The sequence below is a fragment of the Muntiacus reevesi genome, chromosome 14 (genome assembly GCF_963930625.1).
Source record: "Muntiacus reevesi chromosome 14, mMunRee1.1, whole genome shotgun sequence".
In the NCBI taxonomy this organism is placed as follows: Eukaryota; Metazoa; Chordata; class Mammalia; order Artiodactyla; family Cervidae; genus Muntiacus; species Muntiacus reevesi.
In genome coordinates this window covers 53,916,217-53,939,828 of record NC_089262.1, presented here as the reverse complement: position 1 = coordinate 53,939,828, position 23,612 = coordinate 53,916,217, and the positions used below count along the sequence as shown (strand labels likewise).

General features: G+C 35.9%; 1 protein-coding gene across 1 annotated transcript in view; it reads right to left on the bottom strand.

Annotated features, from left to right (window-relative positions):
* CWC27 (CWC27 spliceosome associated cyclophilin) overlaps window positions 1-23,612 on the bottom strand; it is a 223,739-nt gene that overhangs the window by 88,692 nt on the left and 111,435 nt on the right. Inside the window, exon 11 of the mRNA XM_065905603.1 lies at window positions 8,807-8,910. Within this exon, the coding sequence (XP_065761675.1) occupies window positions 8,807-8,910 (104 nt within the window). The remainder of the gene's footprint in view (window positions 1-8,806; window positions 8,911-23,612) is intronic.

The window sequence follows — 23,612 nt, the reverse complement described above, 5'->3', positions numbered from 1 at the left end:
ACAATTAAAAATTTACAGACTCTACCTACTCAAGACTGGATCAAACTGAGAAACAGAGTTGTGGAAAGAACGCTGGACTGGAGACCAGGGGGCCTCAGCGCCAGTCCTCCTGCTCTGCTGTGTGGCTCTGGGTAAGCCCCTGAACTGGCTGGCCTTTGGTTTCCTATGGGCTTCCTGGTGGCTCAGATGGCAAAGAATCTGCCTCCAGTGCAGGAGTCCCGGAGTCAATTCCTGGGTTGGGAAGATCCCCTGGAGAAGGGAATGGTACTCCCTCCAGTATTCTTACCTGGAGAATCCCATGACAGAGGAGCCAGGTGGGCTACATAGCTCATGGGGTGGCAGAGTCGGACACGACTGAGTGACTACCACTTTTGATTTCCTGTATGTAATGGAGGGGTAGGGCTGGCGTTCCTCTCAGGATCAAACCTCTGTGACGGCAAAGAGCTATGTGATGTAGAGCATACTCAAGGTAGAAGTTTCTGATGTCATGGCATTGCTTAAGGCTTGCCTACTTTCACATTTTAAACATACTGCAGCATGTTTTTAAAAACCCTACACTCTGGTGAAGCCATTTAAAAAAATCAATAGAGACTACTTTTGTACTTCAAACAAATTCTTAATGATTCTTAATATTTTGACATCTTCTTAGTTCTGAGAATTTCATTATTCCCTTTGTCCTATCTGGTATTTCAAAATTTTTAATGTAGCTGTTAACATAATTTATGGATTATCTGATTTTTGCATGAAAAATTATTATTACTCAAAAGCTGCATCTGAATAATCTGCCAGGAGTTTATGTGAAGAATTTTGAAAACAGAACCATCTAAAACTGTCAGCGTATTGCATTAATCATTAAAAGAAAAAACAACCTAATACCACACAGATTAAATTGTCCCAAATAAGTTTTAATGCAACATATTCACAGGTTTACACTATAAAGTTGTGAAAAGAATATCTTTTTCAAATTTGATTAAGTGCTGCAAGATGTTGAAGAAACTCAGCACTCAAATGAGTTATATGTTTGATGTCATTTTTGGCAAAGCCTCAGAAAATGTCACATAAAAGAAAAACATCTTACTTAAAATAAGGTCTTGACAGCAGTCTGGAATAGTTAACAACACCATTCCCAAATGGAATTGCTGGTTATAATCAAACTTTTAACGGTATTAGTTTCTGCTTTGAGACAATTTAAATACCCAAACAAAACAAAATAAAAAAACAACATGTGCACGCACACATACACAGCCTTCACCTCTTTTATTTTCTAATGTGGACAATTTTTTAATTATTTCAATTCAGGCTCCAAATATCTAATCTGATATCAAATATCTAATCTGATTATAATGTGGCCACTTGGGAAATGACAAGATGGCAAGCTATCAGGCAATGTCAGTCTTCTTGTTTTAACTTATGAGAGGTATAAATAATTCCCATCAGCAATGCAGATGGAGTCCCTCACATTTCTAAACCCTAGAATTGAAAACAGTGGGAAATTTTCATCTCTCATTTACATTTATACAGTCTTTATCATCTTCTAAAGTCTACTTTATCAGATATGAGAGAATGAAGAGGAAGAAATGCCCCTAAAAGCAAGCTGTCCATTTAAGAGTTAACAGTCAATTCACTTGGAAAGTTTGGAAAAAAAAAAAACATACTGCAAAAAAATATTATGATAAAATAAGATTATGGAAAACAATACACATGTGTTTCTGGCATGAAGATGAAAAAGTACAGAAAAATAAAACAAAGTTAACCATGACTATCTTTGGAAGACATATTATGGAGTGGTCTTTCTTTTTCTCATTTATACTTTTCTATATTTCTGCTATCTTTGCAAAGGACATATGTTACTTTTAGAATTGGGAGAAATAACATACTTTTTTTTTTCTTTTTAAAAAGAGACAGTTATGGCCAAAGGTTAATACTTACCCGAATTAATTAACAAACCAATATTTAATGGGTTAGGAATGGTATTGATATTAAAAAGGAAGACAAATTGCAGTTATTAAAAAAATAGCTTAAGGTTTTTGTCAAATTTCCAATATTGGAATTACATCAATCACCAGGCAAAAAGAATGCTTATTAAAAAACCATATTAAGACAACGAAGGGCAGCAAAGAAGTATTCCTAATATACTGGTTTTTAAAAGTAGCAACAGATGAGAGTCCTAAGTAACTGCTAGGAGGTTTGCAAGATGGCACAGAATTCAAGAAAATAAAATTAAATATGCTTACAATGTATAATTCTTAAAGTAAAGTGCAACAAGATTTGTTCATGGTGGCTAGCGAAAAGTCTGAGTTGCTATGGACTCACAAATTAAAGACAATCATCTCTTACTCACTTTATAAAAAGATTAAATTCTTGGTCTAATTGTGAGGGTATGTAAATCTTTATACTTGTTGTATACTTTTGAAAGTCTTTATTATTTTAAAAAGTATATTTTTGAAAAACACTGTTAAAAATAAACATGATTTCTGGTACATAAAGTAGTAAAATGCATTCAATAAGATTTCACTTGACAGACTGTCCTGATTATAGAAGGAAGCTTCATTTTTCCAGGACTTCTAGGAAATGAAGTATTCCACATGATTATTTCAGATAAAAAAAATCTTATTTTTAGCTGATTAAAATAATTTAAAAGTTTTTCAATCGATTAAGTTAGAACCATTGCCCATTCTCTGCCTTATTAAACAGTAATAAACATCTAAACTTTTCTTAATGAACCAGGGTTATTAAAATGAGCATCAATAATTTGAATATTGACATACTTTCAAATATAGTGAAATATCACCTACAGTAAATATGTCCATAACATTCCACTACCATCTTCTTGTGTTTCCTTACCTAATGTAAAGTGTTCAGTATCAACTCCTACTGCTACCTGAATGGATGTCCCCAGCTGTGTCTTTATCTCTCACTTAAAAAAATTTTATTTTCTTTTTAGTCCAATAAAATAGTAGGCGAGGAAGATCCACAGGGCAGTCCTGCCTGGGTTTTCCTTTGCTTATTTATTTTCTAGTCCTTGAGATATACTTTATATACCATCAAATTTTCCCTTTTAAAGAGGACTGTCCCACACTTGTATTATTCTTTAACCTGTTTTGAAACGTAAAATCATATAAACAATTTGTTAGCGCCATGCTCAAAGTAAGAATCTATAGACTATTACTGATGGCTGGACTGAAAGGCTTTCTATAAGTCAAGGGCAAATATACTTTCACTTTTCGGTGTAAATAACATTAGAAGTTAGCAATACAGTAAGAGTAGACTATGGGAAAAATAGGTCTGATACTTCTAGCGTCCAAGAAAAAAATGATGACTAAAGACTCCTTGAAGAGCATTAACTGCTGTGGCAAACAGGACCAGCTTGCTCAGAGAGAAATTAATTATACATGGTATCAGGCACAACGCAGAGCTAACATTCCACAATGGCTTCTGTTTCTTATAAAACCAAGATTAAGCTAGTTTAACATAATATGTTAGACGAAAAGTAGTAAACAAACAAACAAATAAAAAACTATATACTTTCACAACCTATCCAGCCTGAAGGGCCCTAGTCTGACTTAATCCAGCATTAACAAGACAGTCTGAAAAACTGAAATGGCCCAGTGCAATCTGAGAGGTACTAAGTGCCGCAGGGATGCGTCTCATGAAGCAGCTTTAAAATTCCTTCTTGATTTACAAGCTCAGATTGCTCTTCCTCCTCTAATTTCTGGCACCAGTCATAGAGCAGGTATTGTGTGCCTGGAACTTTGAAAAGAGGATCTGACACCTTATCTCCCTAAAGCTGATTAGAGAATATGTCCAAACATGTATCTCTGTGTGACTGTGTTCAGTTTGGTACTGGTTTTGATATGATGAAACTTAAAGAAATCTGGAAAGGACTTAGAGGCATAATTTAATGAAAAGGATTATATAGTTTATTAAAGAACTTGACAGAGCCAACCCAGGAAACCAACTCTATCTCCAATTAACTATCAATCTTACTTGAAATTTATTACCCCCTACAAAAATCCTATGCACAGGCCTGGATGATTTACAGTGGGACTAAAGAGACTCCCAGGCTGTAAACAGACTGTCCTGCAGTACATCTCTTTTGACACTGCTGGTATCTAAAGTAAAACACCACATTCCTTGTTTACTTAAATTGGGATGTTAGAGCCTACTGCAGATTCTGTATTCAACTAAGAAATGTAACTGTTTTGAATTTTAGAATCAAATTTCACATTACTACAAAAACTCTCTTTATATGACTATAATAGTGGCTTTATTCCTTCACATTCCAGTTCTCTAATTTACTGAAGCCTTCTTTTATACATTATCAGAAGCCTTTAAAAACTAAATAGGTGACAAAGCAATGGCAAAAATTATGAGGTTATATTTATGTAGTGCTCTTCTTCATACATAGAGCCATAATTACTTCTATTACCTGGCCATACCTTTGTGATAGAAGAAACAGCAGAACTTGAGCCTTACTGAGAAGACTGAAGGGAAAAATGGATGGCCCCATATTCAATTGTACTAAATAGAGCAGCTTTTTACTACACTAGTGTTAAAAAAGATTTATACATTGACTCAATTATATGTACATACTTTCATACTAGGACAGAGATGTTAAGAGGCTTCTGGTTTACAGATCAATATTCTTTTCTGGGGAACAACTTTGTTGAGGCATAACTAGCATACAGATGAGCTGTACATGTTTGAACATGCACAGTTTGATGGGTTTGAACATGTGCGTATACTCATGGCCCCTGTCACTACAACCAGGTAACATCAAAATGGCAATGTACTTAGAATTGCTTAATTGTATGTGGCCCAAAGTATTTATTGATGCAAAAGTAACAATGACTTTTAATTATTTTATATTCTGTCATAGTGGAACTGAAGGAATTAATAAAGAATAAATACAGTAAAACATTACAAAAGCAGACCTTACGTTAAGATTATATAAAATCTTATCTTAGATTTTCTGTATGAAGAAACAGATGGATCCTGATTTCAAAGTAACTTGCATCAGGTAACAGAATAAATTCAGAAGCAAAACTAGTTAAAATGAAAAAAGTGAAAGTGAAAGTATCAGTCACTCAGTCCTGAGACTCTCTGCGACCCCGTGGACTGTAGCCTGCCTGCCCCTCTGTCCATGGAACTCTTCAGGCAAGAAGACTGGAGGGGATTGCTATTCCCTTCTCCAGGGGATCTTCTTAACCAAGGGATCGAACCAGGGTTTCCCCCATTGCAAGCAGATTCTTTCCCATCTGAGCCACCAGGGAAGCCCATGGTTAGAATATAAATTCCTAATTATCTATACAAATCTGGCTAAGGATCTAGCTCAGGAAATTCGACAAGAGATTATAAAACCAACGGAATATTACTCCCTGATCAAAGGTGATTTCCTAAGATGACAGAAGCCCTGAAGAGAGTACCACATCTACTAGAGCACCTGCCTATTTGGGAGACCTCCATTCACACAATGATAAAACTCAGGAAATTAATGCATGGACAGAAGAACACAGAAGCTTTCTTGTTCTTATGGGTCTCTTTCCAAGTGCTTTTAATGTGAAAGTAATACATTAAATTCTAAAAAAAAGTGGCAGTAGTCAGCGAGTATTAGCCTTGCCAAATTAATTTATAAAATCAGGAAATACTACTACTGGAAGCTTTACTTGAGGGTGCAAGTATGTAGTTCCCACACACATACTTTTTAAGAAAAAATATAATTATAAAAATACAACTGTGAAAACACAGTTAAGGAAAGCTCATTGTGAGATTTAATTTATGTCATATTTATACGTAGCTATATTGATTAGAGGCTTTAATTCTAACACTATATTAAAATTCATATTTTCAGGCTGTAAGTTTGGACAGAGAACAAAATAAAACCATGAATATATTTCTCTTACAAATATAAAAGTATTATTTTTATATAGCACTGTAAATTTATTAAAGGTCTTCTCATTACCTAATTTACTTCTTACAAGCACAGAAAGGTGCACAATGCATTTTATCTCTGGATTTATGATAAAAAAAAAAACAGTCACTAAGGCTTAAAAAACTTCACTGCTAGTAACTGAAAGTGAGTCAATACTTTCCTATTTACCTTGAAAGAAAATATAACATTCCAAAACATTCTTAAAACCATTAGTGTTACAGACAAATGAACACCTAGTATTAATGTAAAAATCTGTGTTAAAAATAGTAAATTCTTCTTAGAGAAGGATTCCAAGTAATAAAAGTAGTAGTAATCAAGAAAACAGTCACTGTTAGAACACCACAGTAAATAACTGTTGCCTGTATGCAATATCCATCAATGTATGCTAAAATTAGTGGGAGATAATTCAAAAAGAAGCAGGATATTTGCGTACTAGCAAAATATCTTCCCCCCCCCCCCCAACAGTTATAATCTCAAAGGGAAAAAGCAACTTAACAGTGTAGCAACTAAGCAGAACTCACATTAACCAAGTGATCATGGTAACATCACCAAGAAAAAGACAACAGACATCTTGTTACTTCTGGTGCAATGTATGGAGAAGGACGCACCACTTATGTGGCAATCTTTCCAACAAATGTATAACCTCAGTCTAATCTTGAGAAAACAGGAGACAAACTCAAATTAGAGACATTCTACAAAATACTAATCAGGATTCTCCAAAGTGTCAAGGTCATGAAAGACAAGAAAGGATGGGGGAAGTGTTAAAAATGAGAAGAGACTAAGGAGACATGATGATTAAATGCGCAATGGAATTCTGGAAGGAATTACAGAACAGACAAAGGACATTAGTGGGAAAATTGATGAAATTCTAATAATTTCTGCAGTTAGTAATAGTGCTGTGTTAACATCAATTGCTTAGTTTTGATCCTTGTACTATGGTTATACAAGACCTTAACATTAAAGGTATACGGAAACTCCTGATTTTTATAACTCTTGTGTAAGTCTGAAATTATTTCAAAATAATAAAAAAAAATAAATGGCCCATTCTGAGACTAAAAGAAAAATGACAGCAACCAAATGATCACAGTTGTAGAGAAGCTAATTTTAACTGTCTTTTAGATTTAGGGAAAATCTAGGTATTTCTAGATGATACAAGAAAAATTAAATTCAGAAACTTACCAATATAATTCTCTAATTATAGCATAAAAAGAGTTTTAATCTGGTTAACTTTCATATAAACAGACTGAAATAAGCACCAGAAGAATCTTTTTTGTGTTAAGAAATCAATGTTTTAAGACTCAAATCTTTCTTTACCTAACTGAATTAAGTATTTCAAAGGCATATAAATTAACACAGCACTGTTTACGTCTAATACAAGTCTTAACCATACAGCTCTACTTCAGAAACTTCCTACTGCAGTTCTCTCACTCCTATGAGATCATAAACTACAAAAGTAAGAACCATCCATTGCCAACTGCACAGTACATCATGGACTTTGAGATGGAGTATGGGAATAACAAATACTAGCTCAGAAAAAAATTTAAAAAATGAAGATCTTCCCAGTTAAAAGGAATTACTTTCATATATTCCAAGTGTTTTTTAATTATAAGAAACAATCTCCTGGGAAAATTATACATAAACTTCAAGAATCTTTATTGTACTTCTTCAAACCTCAATATTGCCAATATCTCTTCTTTCTATTCTGGGTTACATTTTACCCATATGATCTAGTCACATATATAAATTTATCCTTTTTTTAAATTCAGTCTATAATTTGTGTCATTTGGGTGAGTTAACTTTAATAATTTGTTTCATTCAAACATATTTTGGCAATTTCAAGTTCTTCATCAAGTACCTGCCTTTACTATAATAGTCACTGGGAACATGGTGCACATCATCTAAGAACTTTGAGCTTTAGAGAGTTATGTGGTATTACTTGTGCTACTTAAAATGAATAATAATCATATGGTCAAATGCTGTACCACTATTTGGTATTGGAATGTGTATTCTTTAAGGTTAGATGTTAGATCTTATACTTTGATTTATCTCCAGTCACTATTACAGAACCTAGTATCAATTGATAAAAATATTCATGCTTTCCAAAAGCATGAGAATATACAAGATATATGTGCAAAGCAAATTTATTAAGCCAAATTTAGTGTACATCATTAACAATAACAATTAAATTTCTGATCATGTTCACTGAATCTACAATGTATTTTAGTATTATAAAAAGAAGACAGATTTGAGGGTTCCAATTGCTATTTTGGAAACTGAACATTACATATTTCATAGCTGAAGCAGTTTAAAGATCCTCAGTGAAATAGCTTTTCTGAAGCTGTTCTAGCTTAATTAAAAAAAAAATCACAGTACAATAAAGAAATATTTAACCTGTATAAAAAGCAGGGTATTATTCTGATAAGCTTTTGATCATTTTTATCAATGTTTTAGATTTTCTGTACTTAAAAATAAGAGCAAAATAAACAAAAAACAGGAATTCGTATTTAATACTATTCCAACAGTGTATGAATAATGTTTACACAAGTGCCAAATGTAGGGCCTAAATGCTTTTATTAAATGTTTTAAAGGGTACACAATGTAAAAAAAAAAAAAAAAAAAGAACACTCTATCCTGTGCACTTCTAGATATGTGCTTGACAACATAAGTTTTGTCTGATGTTAAGTACTCTCTTTATTAAGGAACAGTAGTTATGATCACATTTGACTGAATTTCCTTCTCAGACAAAAGTCCTCAGTGAAACAATTTTATTGACTAACTAGCCAAAGAAAGTAATAAACAAGACCACCACTCAATTCAGGAAGGAGAGAGGGAATAAATACCAAGTGAAAATATAAGCTTGATAACCGTGCTTACCTTCACTTCTTTTTTCTGTTTGCTTTGCAGAATTTTCTACTTTCTTCTGTTTTGCTGCTAAGAGCTCCCGCTTTAATTGTCTTGCTTCTTTTCTGAGTTCTTCACTACAAATCAAAAACAATTATGTAAGTTTATAACAGACTGAGAAAGTTGTTTAACAAAAACACCTAAATCCAGTTGTCATATATGGTAAGAAAAAATGAACAATGTAATTCATTCTACTTCTGTGTATGTGTATTTATGGTATGGAAGTGAAATGAAGTGACAGTCACTCAGTTGTGTCTAACTCTGTGCAATCCCATAGAAGCCTGCCAGGCTTCTCTGCCCATGGAATTCTCCAGACAAGAATACTGGAGTGGGTTTGCCATTCCCTTCTCCAGGGGATCTTCCTGACCCAGGGATTGAACCTGGGTCTCCCTCACTATAGGCAGATTCTTTACCATCTGAACCACAGGGAATGGAAACATACTTAAAAGATATATTAAAAGTTGTGATTTCACAAAAGCAATATAACATGAATAACTACAAAATACAGGGGCATCCCAGGTGGCACAGTGGTAAAGAACCCTCTTGCCAATACAGGAGACCAAGGAAAGGCAGGTTCGATTCCTACATTGGGAAGATGCCCTGGATAAGGAATTGGCAACCTACTCCAGATTCCTGCCTGAAAAATTCCATAACAGAGGAGCTTCGTGGGCTCCTCCATGAGGTCGCAAAGAGTTGGATATGACTGAAGCAGCTTAGCACACACACAGGCATGCACCATGAAATATAGCTCCCTTCAAGTATATCAAACAGTTGATGAGTGATAAATGAACCTTTGTTTTCCCTCTAATTTACTTTCAAATTTAACATTCTAAATTCAGTTTAATAATGCATGGAGATTCCAAATCAAAACAAACTTTTTTTTAATAAAAATACTATTCACTAAAACTGGGCATACACAAAAAATATCTGACTTCAAAACTTAATGAATTGGTACCAATAACTACCATTTATCAAGCAATTATTACATGCTAGGAGCAATGCTAAAATTTTTTTTTAAACTCAATTCATTTCTAACCCTTTTTTATTACATGCTAGGAGCAATGCTAAATTTTTTTTAAACTCAATTAGTTTTTAAACCTTTTGATACCACAATTTGGCAAATAATTTCCTCTTCTGTGAAACCTATCAGGCTGAGATATTTTGATAATTAATCATATATCAAAGGCAAATGAAGATGTAAGTGCTGACTTTACTGCAACACTTAGATGTTATGTGACTGGTTTTTACAAGCCACTTTAGGGCAGGAGATTCAATTTCAAGCCTTGGAAACAATTATTAACTGCTCATGTCATGAACCCTGTGGGTCACTTGTGAAGAGTTAAAAAGAACTATGCATTTTATATCTGTGAATGTCAGGCAGTCACTCTGTTTTCAACACACTAGAGTGTGTCATGGAGACTAAGGACACTGCAGCCCAAGGAGGCACCCCATTCTGGAACAGTCTCTAAAGACACTCGTTCTACGTGGATTCAGCCTTTAGTCAGTTCAGTCACTCAGTTGTGTTCGACTCTCTGTGACTCCGTGGATTGCAGCACGCCAGGCTTCCCTGTCCATCACCAACTCCCGGAGCCTACTCAAACTCATATTGGATGGCCATCCAACTCATGTTGGATGGTGACACCATCCAACCATCTCATCCTCTGTCGTCCCCTTCTCCTCCCGCCTTCAATCTTTCCCAGCATCAGGGTCTTTTCCAATGAGTTGTTTCTTCACATCAGGTGGCCAAAGGACTAGAGCTTCAGCTTCAGCATCAGTCCTTCCAATGAATACTCAGGACTGATCAGATCTCCTTGCAGTCCAAGGGACTCTCAAGAAGCTTCTCCAACACCACAGTTCAAAAGCATCAATTCTTTGGCACTCAGCTTTCTTGATAGTCCAACTCTCACATCCATACATGACTACTGGAAAAACCATAGCTTTGACTAGATGGACCTTTGTTGGTAAAGAAACGTCTCTGTTTTTTAATATGCTGTCTAGGTTGGTCATAGGTTTTCTTCCAAGGAGCAAGTGTCTTTTAATTTCATGGCTGCAGTTACCGTCCGCAGTGATTTTGGCGTCCCCAGAAATAAAGCCTTTAGTGCTTCCTTCTAAAGCCCAAGTCTCATATTTTTTTCCTCCTGTCCTGTATTAGAGTCACCAAACTGATAGGTTTTATAATGTGTGTGACTCAGTTCTTTTCACATTTTTTCTGTATCAAACACACACAGCCCTATTTGTATCTTTATGACCTCCAAGGTCCTCAATTCTAAAACTTCCCTCTCTGATCACTGTGCTTTTAGCTTTCTCAGTCTTTCATTCCTACTGAACTTAGGCTCTCTCTTTTATGAATGAAAGTCAATTCCTTAGTCACAGTTCATGGTCCGCCAGTCTTATTCTAACCCAATTGTCTGTCTGTGCATTCTGATGCTATGGTCAGTCATTTCACTGATGTCCTCACCAGGACCCATAATTTTCTTGTTTTTCCTGTTGGATACATCATAATCATCTAGAAGAATTGCTAAAACATGTTCAGGGAGACATATCTCCAAAAAATATGATGTCTTTAGATGTAAGACGTTGCCTGGGAATTTGCTCCTGTGACAAGCTACCCAGGTGACTGTAGCATGCACTCAAGTTTGGGACCCAGTGCATTAGGACCTTACAGTAGAAATTATCTTCTCTTTCTTAACAACTTCAAGCATTTCTACTTTCCTGATCCTTTCATTCGGCCAACAGCGTACTCAAATTTCCCTGTACTCTGCTCCAATCAAGAGATTATTATCTTTACAAGTGGACTCCTTGCCTGAAAGAACAGTTTATATACAGAGTCTAATTCATCAAGCTCTAAGTTCTTAATCTCTTGCAATCGATCCTTCTTATACCCTACTGAAACTGGTTCTATCTCAGTCGAATTCAATGGTCTTTTCTTAGTCCTATTCTTCCTCTTTGGCCTTCCTATCATCCAATGATATGAACTACTTCCTTCTGAAATTTTCTGCTAATCAGACTTTGTACCACTTTAGAGTTCTGATTCTCCATTTCTGCTCTGAATTACTCTTTTTCTTTTCATACTATAATTGTCGTTTTCCTCATTTCTATACCCTGTATGCTGGCATTTTATCTAATCTTGCAAACTATCACTTTTATAATAGGATATTTCCAAATCTAGATGTTTTCCCCTACACTTCTATTCTACTACAAATCTCTACGTAAATTAGTACTATCCAACAGAAATATAAGCCAAGACATACATACAACTTTGTTTCCTAGCACATTTTAAAAGCTGGTAAAAAGAAACAGGTTAATTTTAAAAACATATTTTATTTAGCTCATTAACTCAAAATATCCAAAGTATTATTATGTTAACATGGAATCAATATAAGAATATTAATACACTATTTTACATTTTTTTTGTACTAACTCTTCTAAATGCAGTGTGTATTTCACACTTAGAGGACATCTCAATTCAAACTAGCCACATGTCAACGGCTTAGATCCAGATGTAGTTTGAGGCTAGATGTCACAAGAATTACAAACTCTCTATGTCCAAACTCCAAGTCATCTTTTCCCTGGCCAAATCTGTTCCTTCTCCTGAAGTCCCTATTTGATCACAAAACCGATTTCCTTCTAATGACCAAACTCTAAACTTCCCTTGGGACTATTCACCCTCCCTTTCACTGAATCGCTGTCCAAGTATGTCATTTTCTGATCTCTCTCTCACAAGCAACTGCTCTTCTTGACTCTCACCATCAATGCTGGGGTTAGGCTCTCATGATCTCTTTCTCAGATAAATGCAATTACTTCCTATTTCTAGAAGTTATATGAAAACAGAAAATAGCAACCACATCCTTGCTCCATCCACTAAATACCCTTATCTAATTATCATACTAGCTTAATTTTTTTTTTTGTAAATAATTCAGGAAATTCAAATGATATTTTCTGAAGATTAAGGTGAGGGGAAGATTATTTTGAAAGCTGAAGAAGTGCTGCATGACAGCAGAACAAATTAGTTATCAGGGTGGTCTGAAACATGCAAAGAATGAGGGGCAATGAGAGTATAAACTATTGTAGAGCCAGTAAAGCAAAGATACCAAAAAGACTAACACAGATATTAAAGCACAGATATTAAAAAGATCAGGAACTCCTGATTTAAAAGCCAATTCTGTCACTTATTGTCTGGGAGACCTAACAACAATTATTTAACTTCTCTGAGACTCAGTTTCCTCATCTATGAAATCAGAGTAAGGTATTTAAAATATTAGGCATTCAATATATTTTCAACAAATGATGGCTATTATTATTTAGATCATCTGTTAAAAATACTACTACAGTTAAGGTCTGTTTGTCAAGTAGAAATATTTCTTATTTATTATAAACAAATGCCACCTCTATTACATATGAAGATCAACTCTGTTCATAATTTTTAAAGAGGGCAATGAATGTTTAATGCCAGCTTCTAAATATCTACTCTTAACTAGACAAAGACTTAGATACACTGCTGAAGCAGCCATAATAATAAACAAACTGAACAATGATGAATAAAAACTCAAAAAAGACAAAGTAAGACAGAGAAGGTTTTGTCTATATACATAAAAGTATGTTTCATTATACTGAATTTTTCAAGTAATTAAAAATTTACAACATTGTCAAAATCTTTCAAGACTATTCAAACAATACCATTTGTTAGTACATGTGGGATCCGTAACTCTTAGAATGAAGTGCATGTTTTTAACCTAGTCTTTAGATCACAATCTAGTTTTAGGGGACCCAATCTTATATTTTCTGGAATATAATTTCATCCATTGGTAACAGAATATATTTGAACCTGCTAAAATAAGAATGAAAATTGTAAGCCTCGACTACACTGCTTAGCAGTATAGTCACCTTACACTGCTTACAAAGCAAGAATACAAACTGTGGGCTTGCTTGAGTCTAGGCAGCATCTGTTTGGCTTCCTCAGAGCCTAGTTTCCACTTGTATGGTAAAATAAATATTTCTGTAAGCCACTATTAATTCCAAGCTAAATAATTTTTTTCCTAATAGATCTCTAATTTGGATTCATTTGAATTTTAACATGGTTTTTATGACATCAGCATCAGCAAATTAGGCATCAGCTAATTCTTCATCACATATATTTTTTAATTTGGTAAATCTGTAGTATACTCTGCTCCAATAAGAAAAAGAATTTTAAAAAATCACCCCAATAAAATATCAGGAGCCTACACTTCACTGTGATCACAGTCTCCATCTTGGTCTACATGCTTCTGCTCTGACCTTTCTTCCATTGACTTTGCACACTGAGGCCAAATCCTACAATTCTACTTACTAATCATTTCAACTCCCTAAGTCCTACTGACTTGTGCACTAATTTCTTTCCCCAGCATTCAACTGCCTCTCATGAGAAACTGTCGAACTACTTTTTAATTTTTATCTGTCACAGATCCTCTACAATTACTCTAAATTTCAGCCAAAACATACTAGGCATAATTACCTTGGCAAACTTTGAGCTTCAGCACACATACATCTTTGTTCATGCCACTTCCATTATCTAAAATGGTCTTTCCTTCCTATTTCTGCTAACTAAAGTTTTCCTCATTTTTCAAGGTTTCATGGAGAAAGTAGCCCTTGAGCACAGCTTTGGGGCAAGGGTGTCAAGCTCAGTTAGTTCAGTTCACTTGCTCAGTTGTGTCCGACTCTTTGCGACCCTATGAATCGCACCACGCCAGGCCTCCCTGTCCATCACCAACTCCCGAAGTTTACTCAAACTCATGTCCATCGAGTCAGTGATGCCATCCAGTCATCTCATCCTCTCTCGTCCCCTTCTCCTCCTGCCTCAAATCCCTCCCAGCATCAGGGTCTTTTCCAGTGAGTCAACACTTTGCAAGAGGTGGCCAAAGTACTGGAGTTTCAGCTTCAGCATCAGTCCTTCAATGAACACTCAGGAATGATCTCCTTTAGGATGGACTGGTTGGATCTCCTTGCAGTCCAAGAGGACTCTCAAGAGTCTTCTCCAACACCACAGTTTAAAAGCATCAATTTTTCGGCGCTCAGCTTTCTTCACAGTCCAACTCTCACATCCATACATGACTACTGGAAAAACCATAGCCTTGACTAGACGGACCTTTGTTGGCAAAGTAATGTCTCTGCTTTTTAATATGCTATCTAGGTTGGTCATAAGTTTCCTTCCAAGGAGTAAGTGTCTTTTAATATTGTGGCTGCAATCACTATCTGCAGTGATTTTGGAGCCCCAAAAAATAAGTTGTGATACTGCTTCCACTGTTTCCTCATCTATTTCCCATGAAGTGATGGGACCAGATGCCATGATCTTAGTTTTCTGAATGTTGAGCTTTAAGCCAACTTTTTCACTCTCCTCTTTCACTTTCATCAACAGGCTCTTTAGTTCTTCTTCACTTTCTACCATAAGAGTGGTGTCATCTGCATATCTGAGGATATTGATATTTCTCACGGCCATCTTGATTCCAGCTTGTGCTTCTTCCAGCCCAGCGTTTCTCATGATGTACTCTGCATATAAGTTAAATAAGCAGGGTGACAATATACAGCCTTGACATACTCCTTTTCCTATTTGGAACCAGTCTGTTGTTCCATGTCCAGTTTCAAGTGTTGCTTCCTGAGCTGAATACAGGTTTCTAAAGAGGCAGGTCAGGTAGTCTGGTATTCCCATCTCTTTCAAAATATTCCACAGTTTATTGTGATCCACACAGTCAAAGGTTTTGGCCTAGTCAATAAAGCAGAAATAGATGTTTTTCTGGAACTCTCTTGCTTTTTCGATGATCCAGCGGATGTTGGTAATTTGATCTCTGGTTCCTGTCTTTTCTAAATCCAGACTGAACATCTGGAAGTTCATGGTTCATGTATTTCTGAAGCCTGGCTTGGAGAATTTTGAGCATTACTTTACTAGCGTGTGAGATGAGTGCAATTGTGCGGTAATTTGAGCATTCTTTGGGATTGCCTTTCTTAGGGATTGGAATGAAAACTGACGTTTTCCAGTCCTGTGGCCACTGCTGAGTTTTCCAAATTGCTGGCATATTGAGTGCACCACTTTCGCAGCATCATCTTTTAGGATTTGAAATAGCTCAACTGGAATTCCATCACCTCCACTAGCTTTGTTCATGGTGATGCTTCCTAAGGCCCACTTGACTTTGCATTCCAGGATGTCTGGCTCTAGGTGAGTGATCACACCATTGTGATTATCTGGGTCATGAAGATCTTTTTTGTACCGTTCTTCTGTGTATTCTTTCCACCTCTTCTTAATATCTTCTGCTTCTGTTAGGTCCATACCATTTCTGTCCTTTATCGAACTCATCTTTGCATGAAACGTTCCCTTGGTATCTCTAATTTTCTTGAAGAGATGTCTAGTCTTTCCCATTCTGTTGTTTTCCTCTATTTCTTTGTAATGATCACTAAGGAAGACTTTCTTATCTCTCCTTGCTATTCTTTGGAACTCTGCATTCAAATGGGTATATTTTCCCCTTCTTCCTTTGCTTTTCATTTTTCTTCTTTTCACAGCTATTTGCAAGGCCTCCTCAGACAGCCATTTTGCCTTTTTGCATTTCTTTCCCATGTGGATGGTCTTGATCCCTGTCTCCTGTACAATATCACGAACCTCCATCCATAGTTCATCTGGCTCTCTCTCTATCAGAACTAGTCCCTTAAATCTATTTCTCACTTTCACTGTATAGTCATAGGGGATTTGATTTAGGTCATACCTGAATGGTCTTGTGGTTTTCCCTACTTTCTTCAATTTCAGTCTGAATTTGGCAATAAGGAGTTCATGATCTGAGCCACAGTCAGCTCCTGGTCTTGTTTTCCCTGACTGTATAAAGCTTCTCCATCTTTGGCTGTGAAGAATATAATCAATCTGATTTCGGTATTGACCATCTGGTGATGTCCACGTGTAGAGTCTTCTCTTGTGTTGTTGGAAGAGTGTGTTTGCTATGACCAGTGCGTCCTCTTGGCAAAACTCTATTAGCCTTTGCCCTGCTTCATTCCATACTCCAAGGCCAAATTTGCCTGTTACTCCAGGTGTTTTTTGACTTCCTACTTTTGCATTGCAGTACCCTATAATGAAAGGACATCTTTTTGGAGTGTTTTAAGTTCTAACAGGTCTTGTAGGTCTTCCTAGAACCATTCAGCTTCTTCAGCGTTAGTGGCTGGGGCATAGGCTTGGATTACCATGATATTGAATGGTTTGCCTTAGAAACGAACAGAGATCATTCTGTCATTTTTGACATTGCATCTAAGTACTGTACTTTGGACTCTTTTGTTGATCATGATGGCTACTCCATTTCTTCTAAATGTCAAGCTCACTGAACCTCAAGTTTTTTATCTATAAATAGTGACTATATTCAGCCTATGTATTATAAAAAGACCAAATCAAAGATTAAGGATTAAAATAAGGGCACTATTAGGTGCTTAGGGCTTCCCTGGTAGCTCAGCTGGTAAAAAATCTGCCTGCAAATACAGGAGACCCCAGTTCAATTCCTGGGTTGGGAAGATCCCCTGAGATGGGATAGGCTACCCACTCCAGTATTCTTGGGCTTCCCTTGTGGCTCAGCTGGTAAAGAATCTGCCTGCAATGCGGGAGACCTGGGTTTGACCCCTGGGTTAGGAAGATCCTGTGGAGAAGGGAATGGCTACACAGTCCAGTATTCTGGCCTGGAGGACTCCATGGACTGTATAGTCCATGGGGTCACAATGAGTCAGACACGACTGAGTGACTTTTACTTTCATTAGGTGCTTAGAGTGTATGCTTACTCACTCAGTCGTGTCAGACTCTTTGCGACCCCATGGACTGTAGCACACCAGGATCCTTTGTCCATGGGGATTTTCCAGACCAGAATATTGGAGTGTGTAGCCATGCCCTCCTCCAGGGGATCTTCCCAACCCAGGAATTGAACCCAGGTCTCCTGCGTTGCAGGTGGATTCTTTACCATCTGAGCCACCAGGGAGGCCCAAAGTGTTTGCCCCTCAGTCGTATCTGACTCTTTGTGACCCCACGGTCTGTCCATGGAATTCTCCAAGCAAGAATATTGGAGTGGGCTGTCATTTCCTTCTCCAGGGGATCTTTTCAACCCAGGGATTGAACCCAGGTCTCCTGCAAGCAGATTCTTTACCATCTGAGCTACCAGGGAATTTTTTCTTTTTTTAAAGAAGAGGAATACACTACAACCAACTCATGACTATTAAATTATATAAGCAATTTAAAGAATTAAAACTTTAAATAAAAATCAACTATTTTATGTAAAATGATATTAATTACTATACTGTTAAAGATATACACTCTAATCTCCTTGATGTTTTCATCTTTAAGCCCATGTCCATTCCAAAATATTAAACAAAACTTTTGCATAAAGAAAAGAGACATGTTTTAGAAGACCTAGATCCAACATCATTATATGGTTACAGCAAAGCAATTAATTCTCTTCCTTTATCTCAGTTATATCATCATCTAAAAATAATCTGAGGAAGGTATAAATTAATATTTTTGAAATGCATAATCAACTATAAATGTAAAAAAGTGACTGTAGTCTGTAGATCATTCTATTTCAATTCCTTTGGATTTAGGATCTTAAAGCCAATTATCTGAAGAAATAGTGAGAGGTTTTAGACATAAAGTAGGTGAAGGGTAGAGATAGTAAGATTTTTCTATTTTTTCAATTTTTTTCAATTGCCTAAATCAATTACAATACTGTAATTGATACAGTAAATACTGTAAACTTGATACAGACATCCTAATTCTTTATGCAGCTTTCCCCTCAATATGCTTCCTACCCACTGAATGAAAAGTACATTTAGACTTGAATACCTTATTTTTGAGCTGAGTATTTTTCATGCAACAGAGCACACTATGAATAAGTAAGTAGGCAGTATATTTACATTTTTATCAGACTGTTTATATTACTTTATAAAAGGTAAAATTCTTGCAATTTTTTAAATCGTACAACTTTTCAACTTGAGATTGAGGATTTAAAATGGCAATGACAAGTATCCTGCATAATTTTCAGTCAGTTTTTATTTTTTCCCAGATGCTTTTCTCATTTTCTCCAGTTTCCAGGAATGTGCCTTAGGAAAATTTTGAGTTATATCTGTTCTTTTTACTTATGGCATGAGAAATATTATCTTAATATAAGGGTGGTGAACTCAAACACTGAACTCTAACATTCACTTAAAAAAAAAAAAAAGCTAAAATTATCAAGACCTGAGTACTTCACATGCTTTTGAAGAGAATTTTAATCTATAAAAATAAAATGGAATTTGTATATATCTTACATAAGATGGTAAATGAATTTGCTTAGAGACCTTGTTAAGCAAGCTGACCGCTAAACACGTGTCCATTACAGATCAGTGCTTCTTGGACCATGGATGTAGTACTTGCAGTTAGCTTAAGTCTGCTATTTCCCAACATCTGATAAGAATTCATAACACATGGAAATGGTTGCAAGCTAAACAGTACAGCCTTCATGGTTTTTAAATTTGTCGCTTTAATCACAAAGATACTTAATCTGTTTGTAATGAAACAACAGCTTGGCTGTTGATGAAATCATAAAATGGCCATAATGAAAGCCCATCGTAAGTATTAAAACTATAAATGTATGACATGATTTTTAGTACCGTATCATCAGCAAGAGCAGAAAGAGCAGAGATGCAGGTTAAACATGTATCAGGAAGTATCATAATGTGCTATAGTTTATACATTAATTTTGAAAGTATACACAGGAAATAAAAAATAAAAATCAAATTAAATCACAGAACCCCTGATTTGTGTGTACAAAGTTCTGTTCTACCTGTTACTACCAGTATGGTCTTAGACAATTAAGCTAACCAATGTAAATCTGTTTCCTCGTCTTGAGCATTAAGGTAAAGTTGTAAGGAAGAAACATGATTTCACGGAAATTACTCAGTATGCTTAACATGGTGCTTGGCTCAGAATATGTACCCAACATGAGTTTGCTTCTTCAATTACCATCATTATTCTTCTCCTCTCCAGTACTAACACTACTAGTCTTACTACTTACAGGATCAATTACTGACAAAATGAGATCTCAGGCAAACTGAAGAGATTAAAAGGGGAAATCCTTCCATTTTTCTCATGGATGCACAGATTTCAAAAGTCTACTGATAAGTTTTTTGTGTGTGTCTGATGTACTGCTTGGATTAAATATCATATGCTATGAAAATGAGAAATATAAAGTAGAAAAAACCCTAAAAATTACTAAATTCTTGTATCTTAATTGCGGTTACTAAACACTTGGAATGGAATTGCTTATTATCATCCATTATAGTCTAGTTAAGAAGTTAAGAAATAAATCAACAAAGAAATGTATATATATGTGTGTGTGTGTGTGTGTGTGTATACACACTTATAATTCCTATGAGGGAGATTAACAGAGAATCTACATTATTTTAGTCTAAATGATCCTAGAAGTATCTATCAGAAGATAAAATTTAATCTGAGAGATAATGTTTCACATGCCCTTTATAATCTGTTATACCACTATGTAGGAAAAGAAAGACTACAATGCCTATCCATAGGTACATAATCCCTACCTATATGTACACTGAAATTTGGGAAGAAGGAAGAATTTAAATGCATCTGCAACTAGCCTTTAGACTTACAGTCTTATTCCTTTTGTATGAAAGATCACATTTATTTTTAAATAAAAAGTTTAGACATCTGATATAGATTGTCAACCTCCTTCATATCTTAGAAAATCTTATTGTCTATTCCAGAACAAACTAAACAAGAGTAAATCCTGCACTAAATCATAAAATATCCAGAATAAGCATAGGTGATAGTGTTATTCTGTGTAAATACCAAGTAAAAAGTTCTAAATCAAACATGTTATTTCATAGGAAGAACTTGGCTCAGCCAGTATTTCAGAGAAGTGGAGTAAATCTGTTGTGGCAGAAGTTCGGTCTTTAGCCATATGTCTATTCCATAATCCAACTTTATAGAATGACATTAAATCAATATGAAAAACAAATGAGGTTTCCAATTCCAGTAAGGCAGAATACTAGGTAACCCAAAAACTCTCTTAACAATCAAATACCTAGGAGTGCTGAATAATACACATTAAAAAAAAAAAAAACCTTTAAAAGCATAGCTTAGCTCACTAAAAACCAAGGGATTGAAAACCAAGGGGAAGACTAAAAACCAAAGAAGCACTGGTACTATTATTGAGACACTGACTTATTGTCCCTAGGAATGTGGGTTTAACATGGGGTTTTAATCATGAACTAGAGCTCCTACACATAAAGCTAAACATTCTCCACTCACTGGAAGGGCAGGAATAAACACATCAACTAAAAAATAGAGAAAGGCCACAGTGAAGCTTGTCTGTCTCAGGTCTATGTGGGTACATAGGCTTTCAAGCTAATGAATATTCTCAGGGTAACTAAGGAGTATTTTCAATTAAAATCACTAACGATGTATAGTACTCTAATGCATCTGCTTGAACTAAAAGGAAATCCTCTCTGAAACAAAGAATCTTTAATTTAGATATCACAGAATTCTAAAAAAAAGTTCTAAAAACATTAGCTCTCAATAAAGAGCTCATAATATACAAGGAAACAAGGCACTGTTTGTAAGAATAAAAGGAACAATAAGTAATAGAACCTGACTCTCAAAAATTCAGATAGTGCAAAAATAAAACAAATATATTTATGATATGGAAAAAAAGAGAATAAAGAACTGAATATGAGATCTACAACAGCAACTGGAAAATGAATAAAAATACTTTAGAAATAATAAATAGAATAGTTAAATTTAAGCTTAATGAAAAGTTGAATAGCTGAAAAAGAGAATGAGTGAATCAGAAGACCTATTTGAAAAAAAATGCATAACAGAGGATGCAAAATACACAGACAAAAACATCAACTATGAGAGTTTAAAGGACATGGAAGACAGAGTGAGGTCTACCATATGTGTAAGTGAAAGTGTAGAAAGAGAAAACAGAGTAAGATTGAGATAGTAATGTCTGAGAACTTTCCAAAATTGATGAAAAACATTAGCCTTCAGATTCAGGAAGCTCAATGAATTTAAGCAGGATAAATAAAAGTAAAATACAAATGTAGACATCTCGTAGTCAAAATGCAGAGCACCATAAACAACCAGCATAAATTAATAAGGATAAATCACTTCAAACTGAGTTCACTTTTTTTTTTGACAGTACACTGGACAGAATCCCATGGACAGAGGAGCCTGGTGGGCTGCTGTCCATGGGGTCACACAGAGTCGGACACAACTGAATCAACTTAGCAGGCATGTGTGTATTGGAGAAGGCAATGGCAACCCACTCCAGTATTCTTGCCTGGAGAATCCCAGGGACAGAGAAGCCTGGTGGGCTGCTGTCCATGGGGTCACACAGAGTCGGACACGACTGAAGCAACTTAGCAGCAGCAGCAGCACACTGGACATACTGTGAGAATAAAGTAGTCATGGACTTATGCAACAAAAGATTTAAGTGATATCTTTCATTACAGCCATTAAAGCAGAGAAAAAATAATGCCTGAATGCTTAAGCAAAAATGATTATGAATTAGTCTCAACTAGTGCAATTATTCCAAGAATGCTAAATAACAGGTCAAAGTTAACTTCAAGATGCATTTCTACTAAGATATTGTCCACTAGGTCCTTACCATGTTCTGGCACATGATGTTGCATTGAATATAAATCAGAAGACAAACCAATTACAGGTAGAGGGTATATGAATGGGTCAGGAGGTAAGAGGAGTAACAGCAGCAGCAAGAACAAAAAGGACTGTGAGGCATTTAGTTGACCGCACAGTCTGAGTCAACACTATGATGTGACTGCCAAAAATGTTTATGTTCACTAGGTCTAGGTGGTGCTAGGTGGTAAAGAACCTTCATGCCAATGCAGAAAACGTAAGAGATGCAGGTTCCACTCCTGGGTCAGGAAGATCCCCTGGAGAAGGGAATGGCAACCCACTCTAGTATTCTGGCTTGGGGAATCTCATGGACAGAACAGCCTGGCAGGCTACAGTCCGTGGGGTCACAAAGAGTCAGACACAACTGAAGTGACTTAGCACACAAGAGAAGTACAGTTATTTCCACCTTGTGTAACTGTTCTGCAGTCCTTGAATGTTCTTTTCTCTTTGCTCAGTCTTTGTTCTCTTTGCTTTTCAGTTTCTGAGGATTCTATTTGATATGTCTGTTAGCTCAGAGATTCTTTCCTGAGTCCAGTCTGCTAACCAGCCCATCAAAGGCATTCTTCATTTCTCTTAACAGTGTTTTCGGTCTATAGAATTTCTTTTTGGTTTGTTCTTAAGATTTTCATCTCTCTGCTAACATTGCCCATTTTTCTTTCATGCTGTCTACTTTATCCATTAGAGCCTTAAGCATATTAATCGTAGGTGTGTCAAATTCTCAGTTTGATAATTCCAACATCCCTGCCATGTCTGGTTCTGATGTCTGCTTTATTCCTTCAACTTGTGTTTTTGCCTTTTGGTATGCCCTACACTTTTTTCTTGATAGCCAGATATTAAGTACCAGTAAAAGGAATTGCTGTAAATAGAACTTTAGTAATGTAATAGTGAAGTATGGGGAAAGGGGGTGTGTCCTACAGTCCTATGATTAGGTCTCAAGTCTCTTAGTGATACTATGCCTCTGGACTGTGGAATATAGAAATGTTTCTTAGGTTTTTTTCTCCTCCCTTAGGTAGGGACAGGATGGTTAGAATGGGCGGCAGCTGGTTGTTTCTATTCTCCAACATGGAGGGTTAGAGCCAGCTGAAGCTGGCT